This window comes from Mobula birostris, chromosome 1 (assembly GCF_030028105.1).
Source record: "Mobula birostris isolate sMobBir1 chromosome 1, sMobBir1.hap1, whole genome shotgun sequence".
NCBI classification, from domain to species: Eukaryota; Metazoa; Chordata; class Chondrichthyes; order Myliobatiformes; family Myliobatidae; genus Mobula; species Mobula birostris.
This window is the reverse complement of record NC_092370.1, coordinates 157,167,099-157,181,220: the sequence shown is the minus strand read 5'-3', so window position 1 is coordinate 157,181,220 and position 14,122 is coordinate 157,167,099. Positions and strand designations below refer to the sequence as shown.

The following is a 14,122-nucleotide window of genomic DNA, read 5'->3' as shown; positions in this document are numbered from 1 at the left end:
CATTTTCATGCGTGTGGATACAATTAATCTAAAGCAGGCATGTTGTCCTTTAAGTCTAATTTCCTTATTTAATGCAAATCCATCTTGAATTTTTAATCTCCTCACTCAGTCCGCTATTGTATCCATCTATGTCCCTGGATAATACTTAAGAAAACAAGGGTTTATAATTCTGCCATCTTCTAATTGTTACCTATGTCTTGTACTGTCTGTCCATGATGGGCCTCACAATGTTTTGTATTTTATTTCAAATAACATAGTGATGAAATGTTTCCCTCTTCTTTCCCAAGCACTATTCCCGTACCTTTAGTTTAGTCTCAATAATATTATATTGTTAATATTTCCAGTTGTAGTACTTCCATTCGGCTTTCAGTTCCAGAACACCTGGGGTGTCTTCTTTCTTCAAAGAACCGCGGTTCCGATCTTCAACTATCAATGCTGCTCTCAACCGCATCTTTTCCATATCCCGCATATCTGCCTTCACACATCTTCCCACCTCCATAACAGCGATAGGCTTACCCTTGTGTTCACCTACCATCTCACAGGCCTCCCTATCCAGCACATCATTCTCCATAACTTCTGCCATTTACAACAAGACCCACTTGTCCCTCCCTACTGACCTTCCTCCTGGCACTTATCCCAGCAAGCGGAACACGTGCTACACCTTCTCCTAGACCTACTCCCTCACCATCACTCAAGCCCCAAATTGTCCTTCTACGTGAGCCAACACTTCACCTGCAAGTCTGTCAGGATCATCCGGTGCTCCAGGTGCGAACTCCTCTGCATCCATGAGACCCCACGTAGATTGTGGTCAATTTCCTCAACCACCTTCGCTTCTGCAACAAAAGGTGGGGCGGGGGGGATTTCCGGTGGCCACCTCTTTCAAAAGGAGTTTCTATTCCCATTCGGACATGTTGATCCATTTTTATCTCTTCTGCCATGACCAGGCCTCACTCAAATTAGAAGAGCAACACCTGATATTCCGTTTGGGTAGTCTCCAACCTGATGGCATGAACATTGATTTCTCTAGCTTCCGGTAATTTCTACCCTTTTCTTTTCTCTCTTTTTTCATTCTCCTTTCTGGCTCCCCTTTTTCCCTCTCTTCTTCGCGCATGTTTATTACCACCCTCTGGTTCCTCTCCTCCTTCCCTTTCTCCCTGTACTGCCCTATCACCTTGCTCTTTCTTCAGCCCTTTGCCTCCTCCATCTATCGCCTCCTAACTTATTACTTCAAACCCCTCCTCACCCACGCTCCTTACCCCTCACCTGGTTTGCTCTGGACTTACAGCATCTGCAGAATCTCTTGTGTTATGATTCTGGTATTTATGATGTTTTATCAGAGGCGGGGTTGAAGGAGACTTTAATTGTGAGTCCGAGACACGGAGAGGGTTGGACGGTGAACTCCAGAACCAATGAAGTGGATTCCTGAACTTTGAAGCATATGTTTGGAAGCCAGAGCATCATTGTATCTCCAGTTCTGCCAATCAAACAGTTAATTTCAGAAATTGTGCAGAACACAATCTGCAACACCCTATATGTGCATATTGAGACAAAACAAATTTAAAGAAAAAATGGAAGTAATTCAAGCTTGCCCAGTAGCAACTTCTACAGAGCATTTTGGACGAGGAGAGGTGATAGCAGGGTATCGAATTGTTAGGATCAGGGCTGCAATTCTATTGTTGTGCGGCGTATTCTCTGCACAGCTGGTTAGTGTCTGGGTTGAAGTTCCTCTCATGGTTGCCTGGTTGGGAAAAACTGTAAGTTCAGAGTGGATCGGGGCCATTAAGAAATTAGATCTTGAGAATGGATTTTGTAAAATAAATAACAATAAAATGGATTAGCTGTCTCAAATGGTATAAATACAAGAAAATCTCCATGGGGCACTGTTGAAGAAGACGGGTCTATGTAATACTAGTTTTTTGTGCCTCTCATCTCCATTGCGGGAGCAACGATGCGTGGCACAACATGCTTAATGATGCCATCCTGTGGCTTGAGATGTTCACATTTATTTAACATATGCAGACGTGGACATCAGTAAGATTAAAAAAAACATAGCGTTGTCTGCAAGAGCTTGATATAGTGCAGTCTTTCGTAGGTGATTATTCCTATGTAATGCCCTGGGAAAAGTTTCACTGCCAATGTAATGGTTGTTCTGTAGCAGCAGTGTTTGGGTTATGACTAGAGATAACAGGGGCTTTGGAATGTGCGCTGTCCAATGAAGGGAGTGTTTTTTTTTCTTGTTATGGGCCTGAGTGCAAGTTGTCGAGTTGTTCTAGGTCTTTTGTTCGGCAGAAGATAGAGAGAGGATGCCAGAATGGAGAGGTCGTAGACTGCAGGACAGAGTGGACTTGGAATGTCGCCGGCAGTCATCGACGCCTGGGGGAAATCGAAGGAGGACTAACGGACGGGAAACCGTGAGCTCCAACGTGTACATTAGACTGTTTCATTAAAATGGGCCTTTTTTCTGTTTTTCTTTACTAACCCTTTAGTTAAATTAAGAAATATAAAGCTAAATCGTTTAATTGCATATTGTATACCGTCTGTTATTTCGTGGTACAGTGCTGACTTGTAACAGGGGAACTCATCACGCAGCATCCACACAAACAAGAGGTTTTGCACCTCAGATTTCACAGGTTTGGCAGCACCAGAGACTGTCTTCCCAAGAGTAACACCACTGGCCGAACCTGAAGGTTACAATTGTGGGGGCTCGTCTGGGATTTATTCTGTTGGATGCTGTGTGATTGTCCTGAGCATTGAACCAGTGGGTTGTGTGCTTAAGTCTGTGCTAGTATGGATACTGCTGGGGTGGAGCGGTGGTGTTCATCCACGGGGTTGCCAGTAACTAATGCGTGCGTGTTGAGTGGGGTAGATATTCGTAATCCTGATGAATTGTTAATTCGACTTTGAAGTATTGTATAGCTGTAGGCAAAGTTACGATTGTGGAGCGAAGATCTGATAAAATGACGGGCACAGACATTGTTTTAGTTCGGACTAGCGCTGACATAACGGCAGTAGGACTGCCTGATACTATTGGGACCGCTGGAGACGGGGGATGGGGGGGGGCGTTATCTGCGGACAGCCGGGGGTTCAGCGGGACTGTGCAAGGGATGAAGTGGGGCTCCGCCAAGGGACAGGCGGGTCCGAGTTGCAGGAGGGCAGGAGTGATAGACCCAGGGAGGCCTCGCCAGGCGGACCAAAAGTATCCCCAGTAGTGTTGGAATATGAAGAGGTAGATGAGGGGGTATGGAGATCGCAGGGAATCAGGAGACCACCAGATAGGCTGGCCTATGCAGCACCAGGGGAACAGAGTGTGGCCCTTACCGCTTTGGGGAGCTATGTCACTGCATTTTACACCTGGGTTGGACTTTGTGCTTTGCGGGAAGGGTTGGCAAATTATCTCAATGTCATGAGGGCATGACTAAATTCTGGTGGGGTTGGGGGGAGGGTGTAACGCCCTGGGAAAGGTTTCACTGCTAATGTAATGGTTGTTCTGTAGCAGCAGTGTTGGGGTTATGACTAGAGATAACGGGGGCTTTGGAATGTGCGCCGTCCAATGAAGGGAGTGTTTTTTTTCTTGTGTGGGCCTGAGAGCAAGTTGTCGAGTTGTTCTAGCTCTTTTCTTTGGCGGAAGATGGAGAGAGAAGATTCAGAACGGAGAGGTCGTAGACTGCAGGACAGAGTGGACTTGGAATGTGGCCGGCAGTCGACGACGCCCGGGGGAAATCGAAGGAGCGCTAAAGGACAGGAAACCGACGTGCACATTAGACCGTTTCATTAAAATGGGCCTTTTTTCTGCTTTTTTTTTTTACTAACCCTCTAGTCAAATGAAAAATTATAAAGCTAAATCGTTTAATTGCATATTGTATACCGTCTGTTATTTCGTGGTACAGTACTGACTTGTAACAGGGGAACTCATCACGCAGTATCCACACAAACAAGAGGTTTTGCACCTCAGACTTAACAGGTTTGACGGGGCCGGAGACTGTCTTCCCTAGACTAACCTGAGGGTTACACTTAGAAAACAACAATTAGTCAACATCTGCACCGCATGCATGGTGAAAGCAATTCCACGGTTAACCGCAAGAGTACTTTGCAAACGCCCGAGCCTTCGCATTATACCGCAGAAGTACTGTATGCACCAGTGTCTGGGTGTGTTTGATCCTGCTCAGCCTGAATCTAGAGGCGTTGAGTAATTTACTGAGCTGCAGAGCGGTTCAGTAGCTTGATGACCTGATCTCCCATGTAACACCGCACTATTCACTTGATTCCGGTCCGATCTCTCGTTGTATTGGTGTTTTCTAATTGACTTAAAATCATTTACGTTATTTATAAGTTTTAACGTATATATTGATGTTCTAATTGGTAAGTGTTCTGTTAAAGTTAATGCATTTCCAACTTCTCATGTCTGTGTAGCGTTTGAAATTAATGAAATACCTTTTGATAATGGGGCCGCACTTTTTACTAGTGTCCCTCGCCCCAGTTCATAGCGCTCCCGGTCTCGCGAGAAACTGCTGCAGCGATATCGGCTGTGCATTGAGAGCCACGCAACTGCAAAATATGAATGCGGCTGCTACATGATCTCAGGGACTTCTATTACAACGACAGGGCAAGTGGGCTTTTATTTGTGAAATGTGACTTCCAGAATCCTGATTCTAACATTCAGATACAAGAAATCGACTCAAGATCATTACATAGAGCAAAAAAAAAATTGTGTACTCGGAACTACTCGCAATTTATTCAGGAATTAAGATAGTCGTCCACTCAGATCAAATAAAAAGATTACTAAACGATTGGTGCGTGCACTGTTCTGTAGTTTGAAACCAGTTGATGCTATCTCGGCTGAACCATACGGTATAAATCTTTCTTAATGCTTTGGTTTGATCAACTCTTCATAGAACATAGGACATAGAAAACCTACAGCATAATACATTCACGATCGGCATCATCTCTACGCCCATTAAGGACAAAACTTCTGAAACTCTAGACTATTATTACAGGTAGTGTACAAAGGTGCCAATGTCCCTCAATTCTTTCACGTAAGAGTAGATTCTTATAAGAGCATCAAAATTTCCTTTTCCAATGAAAACACTGTATATACAATTAACTCCCATTGAGGCATCTTGCCAAAATGTTTTTAAACACATTTTCCAGAACGAGGGGTCACAGTTTGAGGATAAAGGGGAAGCCTTTTAGGACCGAGATTAGGAAAAGCTTCTTCACACAGAGAGTGGTGAATCTGTGGAATTCTCTGCCACAGGAAACAATTGAGGCCAGTTCATTGGCTATATTTAAAAGGGAATTAGGTATGGCCCTTGTGGCTAAAGGGATCGGGGGTATGGAGAGAAGGCAGGTACAGGATTCTGAGTTGGATGATCAGCCATGATCATACTGAATGGCGGTGCAGGCTCGAAGGGCCGAATGGCCTACTCCTGCATCTATTTTCTATGTTTCTATGGTTCTAAAAAGGTACAGTGCTGCCCTGACCTACACGTTTAATTAAGTTAGCGATGAACAAAAAGAGGCTTCAGGAAACATCTTGTGCGACACATGTTCAGTCTTTCACCTGGATGAAAGGGCTGTCGCAAATTGTCTCCTACTATTAGGGTGATTATAATTAAAATCAAAACAATAACCTAGTAATTTCTAACCAGTAACAGACTTCCTTAACCACTGTGACGTTCGGCCCAGCCATCTGCGGTAGAATAACGTCCGAAACGTCACCGAGGAGCAAAGATATCATATACGGAGTGGCCAGTTCCACCAAACAATCAGCATTAAGAACAGACTAGAAGATTAAATGTTGGATTGTTACTCATTTTTGAAATATTTTCCAGCAAGAAAAATAAATGTTCGGATGTGCAACTTGGATTAGTGTGGAAGCAAAAAACTTGAGGCAAACTTCAGTAAAGAGCAAAAACAATTGTGTCGATATCGTGAACTAGGAAAGACAGTTGCCAGGGCAGCGAAGGTGAGTTGGCAGTGATAATGAGTACACAATTGCAAAACTCAGTTAGATCTTATCTAACAATTTTTAATGTTTTCCTGCTTTTTACTGCAAGAATACCACCCATACAGAGAGACAGAGTAACACGAAGAGAACAGTAAAACGCAGACTGAACGTTTACATGCAAAATGTACATTCAGCAATCAGAAGTGAAGACTGAAGATCAGGACATCGAACAAACATTGAGTGGAACAGAATGTTGACGAGAAACGGTAAAATTCAGGGGTAAGTGCCTGTTGATTACAACTCTGGAGAAATTTGCCTTTGATCGGCAGCACTCAACAGGCCCCAGTACAGATACCTCTTTGAAATATAAGACACTAATAAGAGTAGAAAGGCCTTCAGTCAATGAACGGAGGTGTACAGCAAGAACACAAAACAGCAGACAATATACATTTGGCTCCCGCCTGCAAAGGTGATAATTTTCCACGTGGAAAATGTTACCTGTGTATCGTGGAACCAAATTATTATAAACAATAATACCCCTTTGTTGTTACAAAACCAGAATTTTACACTAATATGGGATTAAATATGAATGGAAGAGTGATCTCCACAAACAAGGAAAGACAATTGATTATCAATAACTGTGAAGGCGAGCAAAAGCACGGAGAGAAGCAAACTAGAAAACGCCATTCGCTTAACATTTCCAAGAATTTGTAAATCTTGGGAATCGCCTAAATAACAATCATTTTAAAATATCATTCTCCCTCTGACTACAAGGAAACGTTAGTTCGCATCAATTGGGAGCTTTTTGGTTACTTTGTAAATGCAATTTCCATTGTTTGAGCAAATTATTTCGCTGTTGAACTTCTTTGGTAAGATATCCTCATGAAAATGCACAGCCCCAACCCTAAGTTTCAGGTTAGAAGACAGGTAAATTATCGTATTTTCGTTGCAGAAATGCTGCAGTGTTTTTATCAGATTGGGAAACTGTGTTGGACTGTATACGATATCGGAGCCAAGAATGATATCGAAATCTGATGGGTAGTTGTCGTGATCACTACCCCAAACCAAGGTACCGATGTTGGCCCTGTGTCTGGAGTGTGACGGGACGTTAGCAGAGACGTTGTGCTTGATTTGCTTCAAAACATCTGGTCTGTCCGTCAGAGTGACATCACCGCCTGAAGAAAAGGTCAAATAACTGTTATTGTCAATCTACCCAGCTCTTTTAGCAACATACATCAAGAAAATATAAATATTAAGATTCTGCAGGGAAAAATATCCATTGGCCTATCCATCCGGCGTGCACTTGATTCATAAACTCAGACATGAAGAGGGCCAGGGTATGGCGCAAACGTCCTGAAGGGGATTCTGTGAATGAGTTCACCTATACTGTACACGCTTGCCGATTATACTCTTGCCAGTTAGTGAGGGGAATGATATAACACCCCTTAAAAACAGGGCACTCTTCGCCCTTCTTTACATACATTGGAAGCGAGGAAAATTTCGCAGTAAGACTAAGTGAAATTAGATCTTTCCAAAAGTAAGGCTGCATTTACAATTAGGACATTTCCCCAAACTTTCATTAGTTGCTTTATTCACTTCCCCACAAAGACGTCGCATTGGTATCAGAATTCTCATGTGCTTGATTTACACCAGCGGCTCTGTGCGAAACTTGCAAGGGGTGTTACGATATTAGAGTTCTTTGCTGGATGGCTCAAAACTCACCTAACAGAAAGTGACCCTTCGATTTCAACGACCTAGTGCACATATATAACCATATTTTGTGCACGCACTCGCCTGCATGCGCACATCCAATTATACACCCACCCAACCCCAAACATATGCAGACCGAACCCTCTCCCTACCACCCCCCCACCCCCCACATACACACACAGGCGAACCTCCTGCCTTGTGGATAGTCACATTTTCACCTTAGGTAGTGCAGATGAAATGGAGCATTGAATGTACAAATTGGCTAGACATGTTAGATGTGAATAAAACTTCTAGTAGGCCACATTTGGAGTATTATTGTCAGTCTTGGCAGCCGTATTGCAAGAAGAATGTGGAGATTCACAAGAATGTTTTAGTAGAACATGGATATACTTGGGTTGCCTCCTCTGGAGCGTCAAGGTCCAAGAAGAACCTGAGAGACATTTATAAAAGTTTGGGAACCACATAGCGGGTGGGTGGCCAGAGTCTTCTTCCATTGAGAAAATTTCTAGTTAGAGAGGCACAGCTTTAAGATAAGGGGAACAAGTTTAGGGAGATTTGCAAGGAAAGATATTTGAATAGAGGATGTAGGCGCCGGATACACGGTGCCAGGGGAGATACGGAAGAAGATTCGCTTATGCAATCATGCGAGCGGGGGTGGGTGGGTGGAATTAGAGGGATACAGACCAGGTACAAGAGATGGGGTTAGCTTAATTGGCTTCATGGTCAGTGTAGACCTGGTGGCCGAAGGGCCAGTTCCTGGGTTCCACTGCTCTATATGCTATGTACCTTTGCGCGCATACTATCGACAGGATGAATATCCGCTTAAGGACTATTTTAGTGATTAATTTATTTAAGGATTTTGTTTTTAATTTTTAAAGCGTAATTATTTGCTTCGTTCCTCCTGTTTTTAAGTTACTGGCTATAGGCTTCAATAATAAAAATCTCTAAGTGGCTTGCTGAACTGCAGAAGGTACGAGTTGTCCGTATGCTTCAATTGTACGTTTGTGGCTTCTCGATGATGTACAAAGCACAACCCCTCGCCCTTTTCTCTGGCACGTTGTAATTGAAATAAACGCTTCAGTCCTCCTTTGGATGATCAATATCGGTTATAGGGAAAAGTACCTCGAAAACAGCGGGAAAGCATTGAGATTCATAATCTCGTTTATCGGTAAATCTCCTTCAAGATTTGGCGTCAGATTTTCTTTGCTAAACATGCAATGAGCGCTCAGCTTGGGAGGGTTTTACAGAGTGCACCACATTGATCAACAGATTATTCGTTCATGGTTTGTTTAGGAAAGAACAATTGACGCCTCCTTTAAAAAAATGTAAGTTTTGTAAGTAAACATTGTTATATTCGCTAGTTACAGCAAATTACAGCATATAAAAGCACAGAACGTATATTTGCAAATTTTAAGAATGAAGTATATTCTTGGAGAAATACAGTTCTGCCAACGTGTTAATGACGGGGTCAAAATTATAAATAAACACTACAGTTGTGCTTTAGGCGCCGAGTCTAATAGCTGAATTTTGGGCGACGGCGTAGCGTAGTGGTTAGCACATGCTTTACAGTATCAGGGAACAAAGTTCATTTCCCACCGCCGTTCTCCCTGTGACAGCGTTGGTTTCCTCCGGGTGCTCCGGTTTCCTCACACAGTCCAAAGACACACCAGTTGGTAGGTTAATTGGTCTTTGTAAATTGTCCTGTGATTAGGCTCGAATTACCTCGGGGAATTACTGGCCGGAAGAGCGTATTCTGCGCTGTATCTCAATAAATAAATTAATGAGCTATAAATACTACCAGCACAATCAATAATTATAATGATTTACAATGTGTATAGTTATTGTAGATTTAAGTGCAATAAATAATTAACCTATGCAACATTATGTTGTATATTAATTGTGGCAATAATGGCGAGAGGCAGTAATTATAGATTTCAGCGTTATTAATACTAAAGAAAGATCTAACTGAATTGCAGCTTTTGAGATAGCCACCGTGGATTATAATTACCGTTTTACGAGCTTTAAATGATAATCAGCACTGAGATACTTTGAATAGATTTGAAGCTGGATGAAGCAATTGTGTGATGGGGCAGTACTGTACTAGAACGTTATCACAGACGTAGGAACTGTGCAGTTGGGATAAATATTTTAGTTTGAGTATGACCCTAAAAATTAACTTGTTGTTGAGCGCCGTCGACTCATGGCGACCCTGTGGATAGTGTAATTATCCATACGGTTTTCGTGGGAAAATACGGCAGTCCTTCCTTCCGCGCAGATTTAACTGCTGCCCAGGTTGGGACCGGGCCGGATTCGAACTCAGGACTATCAACCTGGAGTCCAATACTGATGCCACTACACCAGCGGCTGGCCTGTATTAACCTAAAATATGCATTAAGAATGTCCCCTATCGTGACATTTGCTCCGATCTGTAATTATAGAGGAGGCTAAAATCAATATTAAATGTAAGAAACATTGGTCCTCCCGCAAATGTGCTTTGAAGTACTTAAAACTTGTAATATTAGGTAGGAGGGTAAATTAACCTACCAAGGAGTACTGCCAAAATCCCCACAATTCCAGTGCCGGATCCGAGTTCAAGTATCTTCTTCCCGACAAAATTCATCTCCATGTTTTGAAAGTGTTGGCAAAGTTCAATGCCCTAGGAAGAGGAACGGGGCCCTGTTAATGGCGGGCAATTCACAGATTACGCCCGTTCCTGGGACATTGTAGGCACAGCAGTGACAGCTAGTTGGTGGAGGTTTAAGTGAAAGGCGCCTGTGGTTAGATCTGAGTGCTTTTGTTTACGACCCAAAACTCTGCGATCTCAAGGGAAAATGACAGTCTTCGGAAAACCATGACATATTGTATTGCCTTAACAGTGTGGATATTTTTTGAGTAAATGAGTTTGTAATTTTTAAAAAATTGAAAAATCCGTTTATTAAAAGCTTCATTGTCACACAGGATCTAATGGCAGTAATATCAAACAGAGGCAAAATGTAGTGCAAGTGGGATACTTTTACTCTTACTCTTCTTCAGAAGGAAACCAAACAGAATTGTATCACTTTGCTGACTATATTGATCCTTCTTATCGATCGATTCCCCCCTACAGATTAAAATCGGCGTTGTTAGTTTTATACTCTACGACAAAGGTGGCTTTTTTTTAACTCTCAGAATGTAGTCCGAAAAGTTTGGCATCTGTTCATAGAGGCTGTTTTGCATCAGGGTCTCAGTGCTTGTCTTCGCCGGGTTGTAAATCATCTTGCTGTAGATAGCGTCACATTAGTTCAGGCTGTGCAAAAGTGACAAATCCCGTTCACACACAAAATGCTGGTGGAACTCCGCATGCCAGGCAGCATCAATGGAAATGAACAAACAAATAGTCGACCTTTCGGGCCGAAACCCAAGGGATGCTGCCTGACCTGCTGAGTTCCTTCGGCATTTTGTGTGGGTTGTTCTGGTTTTCCAGTATTGGCAGAATCTCTTGTGTTTTTGAAAAGCCATTCATTTTAATTTCGCAATTTTCTAAATGAAGAATTAATATACTTTGGCTATCTTGTTGTGCCCATGATAAAACAATTGCTCTGGTTTTTGAAATATGTTTAGTGTACGGCTTCGGGTCTCTCTATCTGGAGCCTCGCACTACCGCTAAAATATTGAAACTCAGACAGAACCTCAACTGTAGTCTCAGTACCTCAGCCACTGGCATATGTAAGAGCTATGAGGCATTCATGGGCGGTGTGACAAAGAGTGCTCCATAATAAAGAAGGGGTTGGGGAAGATGAAGATCTGGGAAGGCTGAGATGATGGAGTCGCAGTGAAAAGACCACAGAACGCAGGTAACTCAAAACACGTCCTCTAAGTGGGGAAGTGATCAAACAAAAACGGGGGCACCTGGCCAAAATGAACGACCGAAGAGAGCTTAGGGATATTGTGGCAAACAAAAGAGATAAGCAGGATGCTGGCACTACGGGGACTGAAGGCAAAGTCAGACATAATCATTGTAAAGATAATTAGGAAAGAGATTTTCTTTGCATTAGTGAATTGATATAATTATGCCTGATAGCCCTCTTGAAAGATCGCTAGGAAACTACCCAGGCGGTATTTATAATGTTCATTAGCAGAAGATAGCTCAGATGCGATTAAAGTTATAGATAATTGAAAATCTAGACCATTATAACTATCATGCCCATGAGACCTATTTTGTCTAACTAAATGGCGTAACATCGCCTCGAAATGTGGTCGACTGCGCATTGAAATAAAAGCGGCCTTTCGCTCCTCTGAATGCGCACTACTACAGTGACACGAGGAATTCTGCAGATGCTGGAAATTCAAGCAACACACATCAAAGTTGCTGGTGAACGCAGCAGGCCAGGCAGCATCTCTAGGAAGAGGTACAGTCAACGTTTCCAGCCGAGACCCTTCGTCTGGACTAACTGAAAGAAGTGCTAGTAAGAGATTTGAAAGTTGGAGGGGGAGGGGGGAGATCCAAAATGATAGGAGAAGACAGGAGGGGGAGGGATGGAGCCAAGAGCTGGACAGTTGATTGGCAAAAGGGATATGAGAGGATAATGGGACAGGAGGCCCAGGGAGAAGGAAAAGGGGGAGGGGGGGGAAACCCAGAGGATGGGCAAGGGGTATGGTCAGAGGGACAGAGGGAGAAAAAGGAAGGAGAGGAAAAGAATGTGTGTATATAAATAAATAAATAGACATATCAGAGTGGGAATGGGACGTCTACCCACGGCCTCCTCTACTGTAAAGATGAAGCCACACTCAGGTTGGAGGAACAACACCTTATATTCCGTCTGGGTAGCCTCCAACCTGATGGCATGAACATTGACTTCTCAAACTTCTGCTAATGCCCCACCTCCTCCTCGTACCCCATCCGTTATTTATTTATATACACATATTCTTTTTCTCTCTCTCCTTTTTCTCCTTCTGTCCCTCTCACTATACCCCTTGCCCATCCTCTGGGTCCCCCCCCCGTCTTTCTCCCTGGGCCTCCTGTCCCATGATCCTCTCATATCCCTTTTGCCTATCACCTGTCCAGCTCTTGGCTCCATCCCTCCCCCTCCTGTCTTCTCCTATCATTTTGGATCTCCCCCTCCCCCTCCCACTTTCAAATCTCTTACTAGCTCTTCCTTCAGTTAGTCCTGACGAAGGGTCTCGGCCTGAAACGTCGACTGTACCTCTTCCTAGAGATGCTGCCTGGCCAGCTGCGTTCACCAGCAACTTTTATGTGTGTTGACTGCAGTGACAAATTGCAAAGGCGTTTCAATATATCGGCGGTATCGTTTAATCCTCGGCTGCTAAATTTGCAATGAGCTACTCCACTTACTGGTTCCCAGACATAGGCAGAAACGCCCAAAAAAGAATTCTTAAACATTGAGATTTTTAAAGTGTATCCACAAAATTCATATATTTTTTCTTGCCGCCAGGGTTTTCTGTCATCGATGCCGCTCATCCTTGCTGGTTTTGAACAGGCCTGCCAAACAAGTAGACTCTATCAGCCAGTCCCAAGCACGCTACTTCTCCGGGATTTAATCTGGGATGAACGAAGAACGTTAAAGGTTTAATCTAAAAGTCTAAATATCGCAGAAACACCATAGTGGGAGAGTAACCAGAGTTACCTTCAGAATATATACTGCAATCAATTGGAACACTTCGCTAAACTCAGCACAAATCCAGTATTGAATTCTAACGTGGCTTAACAGTTATGCTACTAGAGATACAAACTACTACGTATACAAACTATTATCTATAAAACGATTTTTATTAATAAACTTATGTTAGCCGCAGAGCCCGATAGGAATCGCTCTACAGGAAAATGGTGTTGAGGTAAAACATAAGCCATGATTTTATTCGACGGTTTAAGACACGAGAAAGTCAATAACATGATTTCGTGTTTCATCTATTACCTTCTTATGCAAGGTAAACACTCAAAAAAGTTCAAGCAACCACAGACTGCGGAGAGCATTCTCCGGCCTTGGCATCAGCATTACCTTTTGACCTATTAGCTGCGGGATTTTCTTTTTTGATTTTGTCTGTCTTCAGAAGCACAGGATTATTCTAATATGAAGCTCAGCACTGTTGGCATTCCGCCGAGACTCAGGAGTTACACCGCATTTAGACGGTCGGGCGGTACAGTGGTGAGGCCTGTAAAGCTGCTGTATTCGCAGCTCCTGTGGCCTGGTTTCAACATTGCGCCTAGAGCCGTCGGCGTGGAGCTTGTTTTTCTTCCTACGAACACGTGAGTTTCCTCGTACGTCCCAAGGGATTCGGCTGGTAGGTGTATTGGCTTATGTAAATTGTCTCGAGTGTGTAGCGACATGGCAGAATCTGGGGAGGTATTCATAGCACATGGGGTGAATGAAATGGTTTACGGTATAATTAGTGCAAGAATGCGTTGCTGGGGACTCGATGGTCTGTTCCATGTCATGTCGTTATGACTCTGTAACTCTAACCCTTTAA

The 14,122-nt window shown here is 43.2% G+C and overlaps 1 protein-coding gene across 1 annotated transcript; it reads right to left on the bottom strand.

Moving 5' to 3' along the window:
* Positions 1-6,727: 6,727 nt before the first annotated feature.
* Positions 6,728-13,115, bottom strand: LOC140192755 (EEF1A lysine methyltransferase 3-like). Its single transcript, XM_072250273.1, has 3 exons — positions 12,990-13,115; positions 10,202-10,313; positions 6,728-7,122 (listed from the first exon to the last, which is right to left on the bottom strand). The coding sequence occupies exons 1-3, from the start codon at positions 13,113-13,115 to the stop codon at positions 6,728-6,730; spliced, it is 633 nt and encodes a 210-aa protein (XP_072106374.1).
* Positions 13,116-14,122: the final 1,007 nt, after the last annotated feature.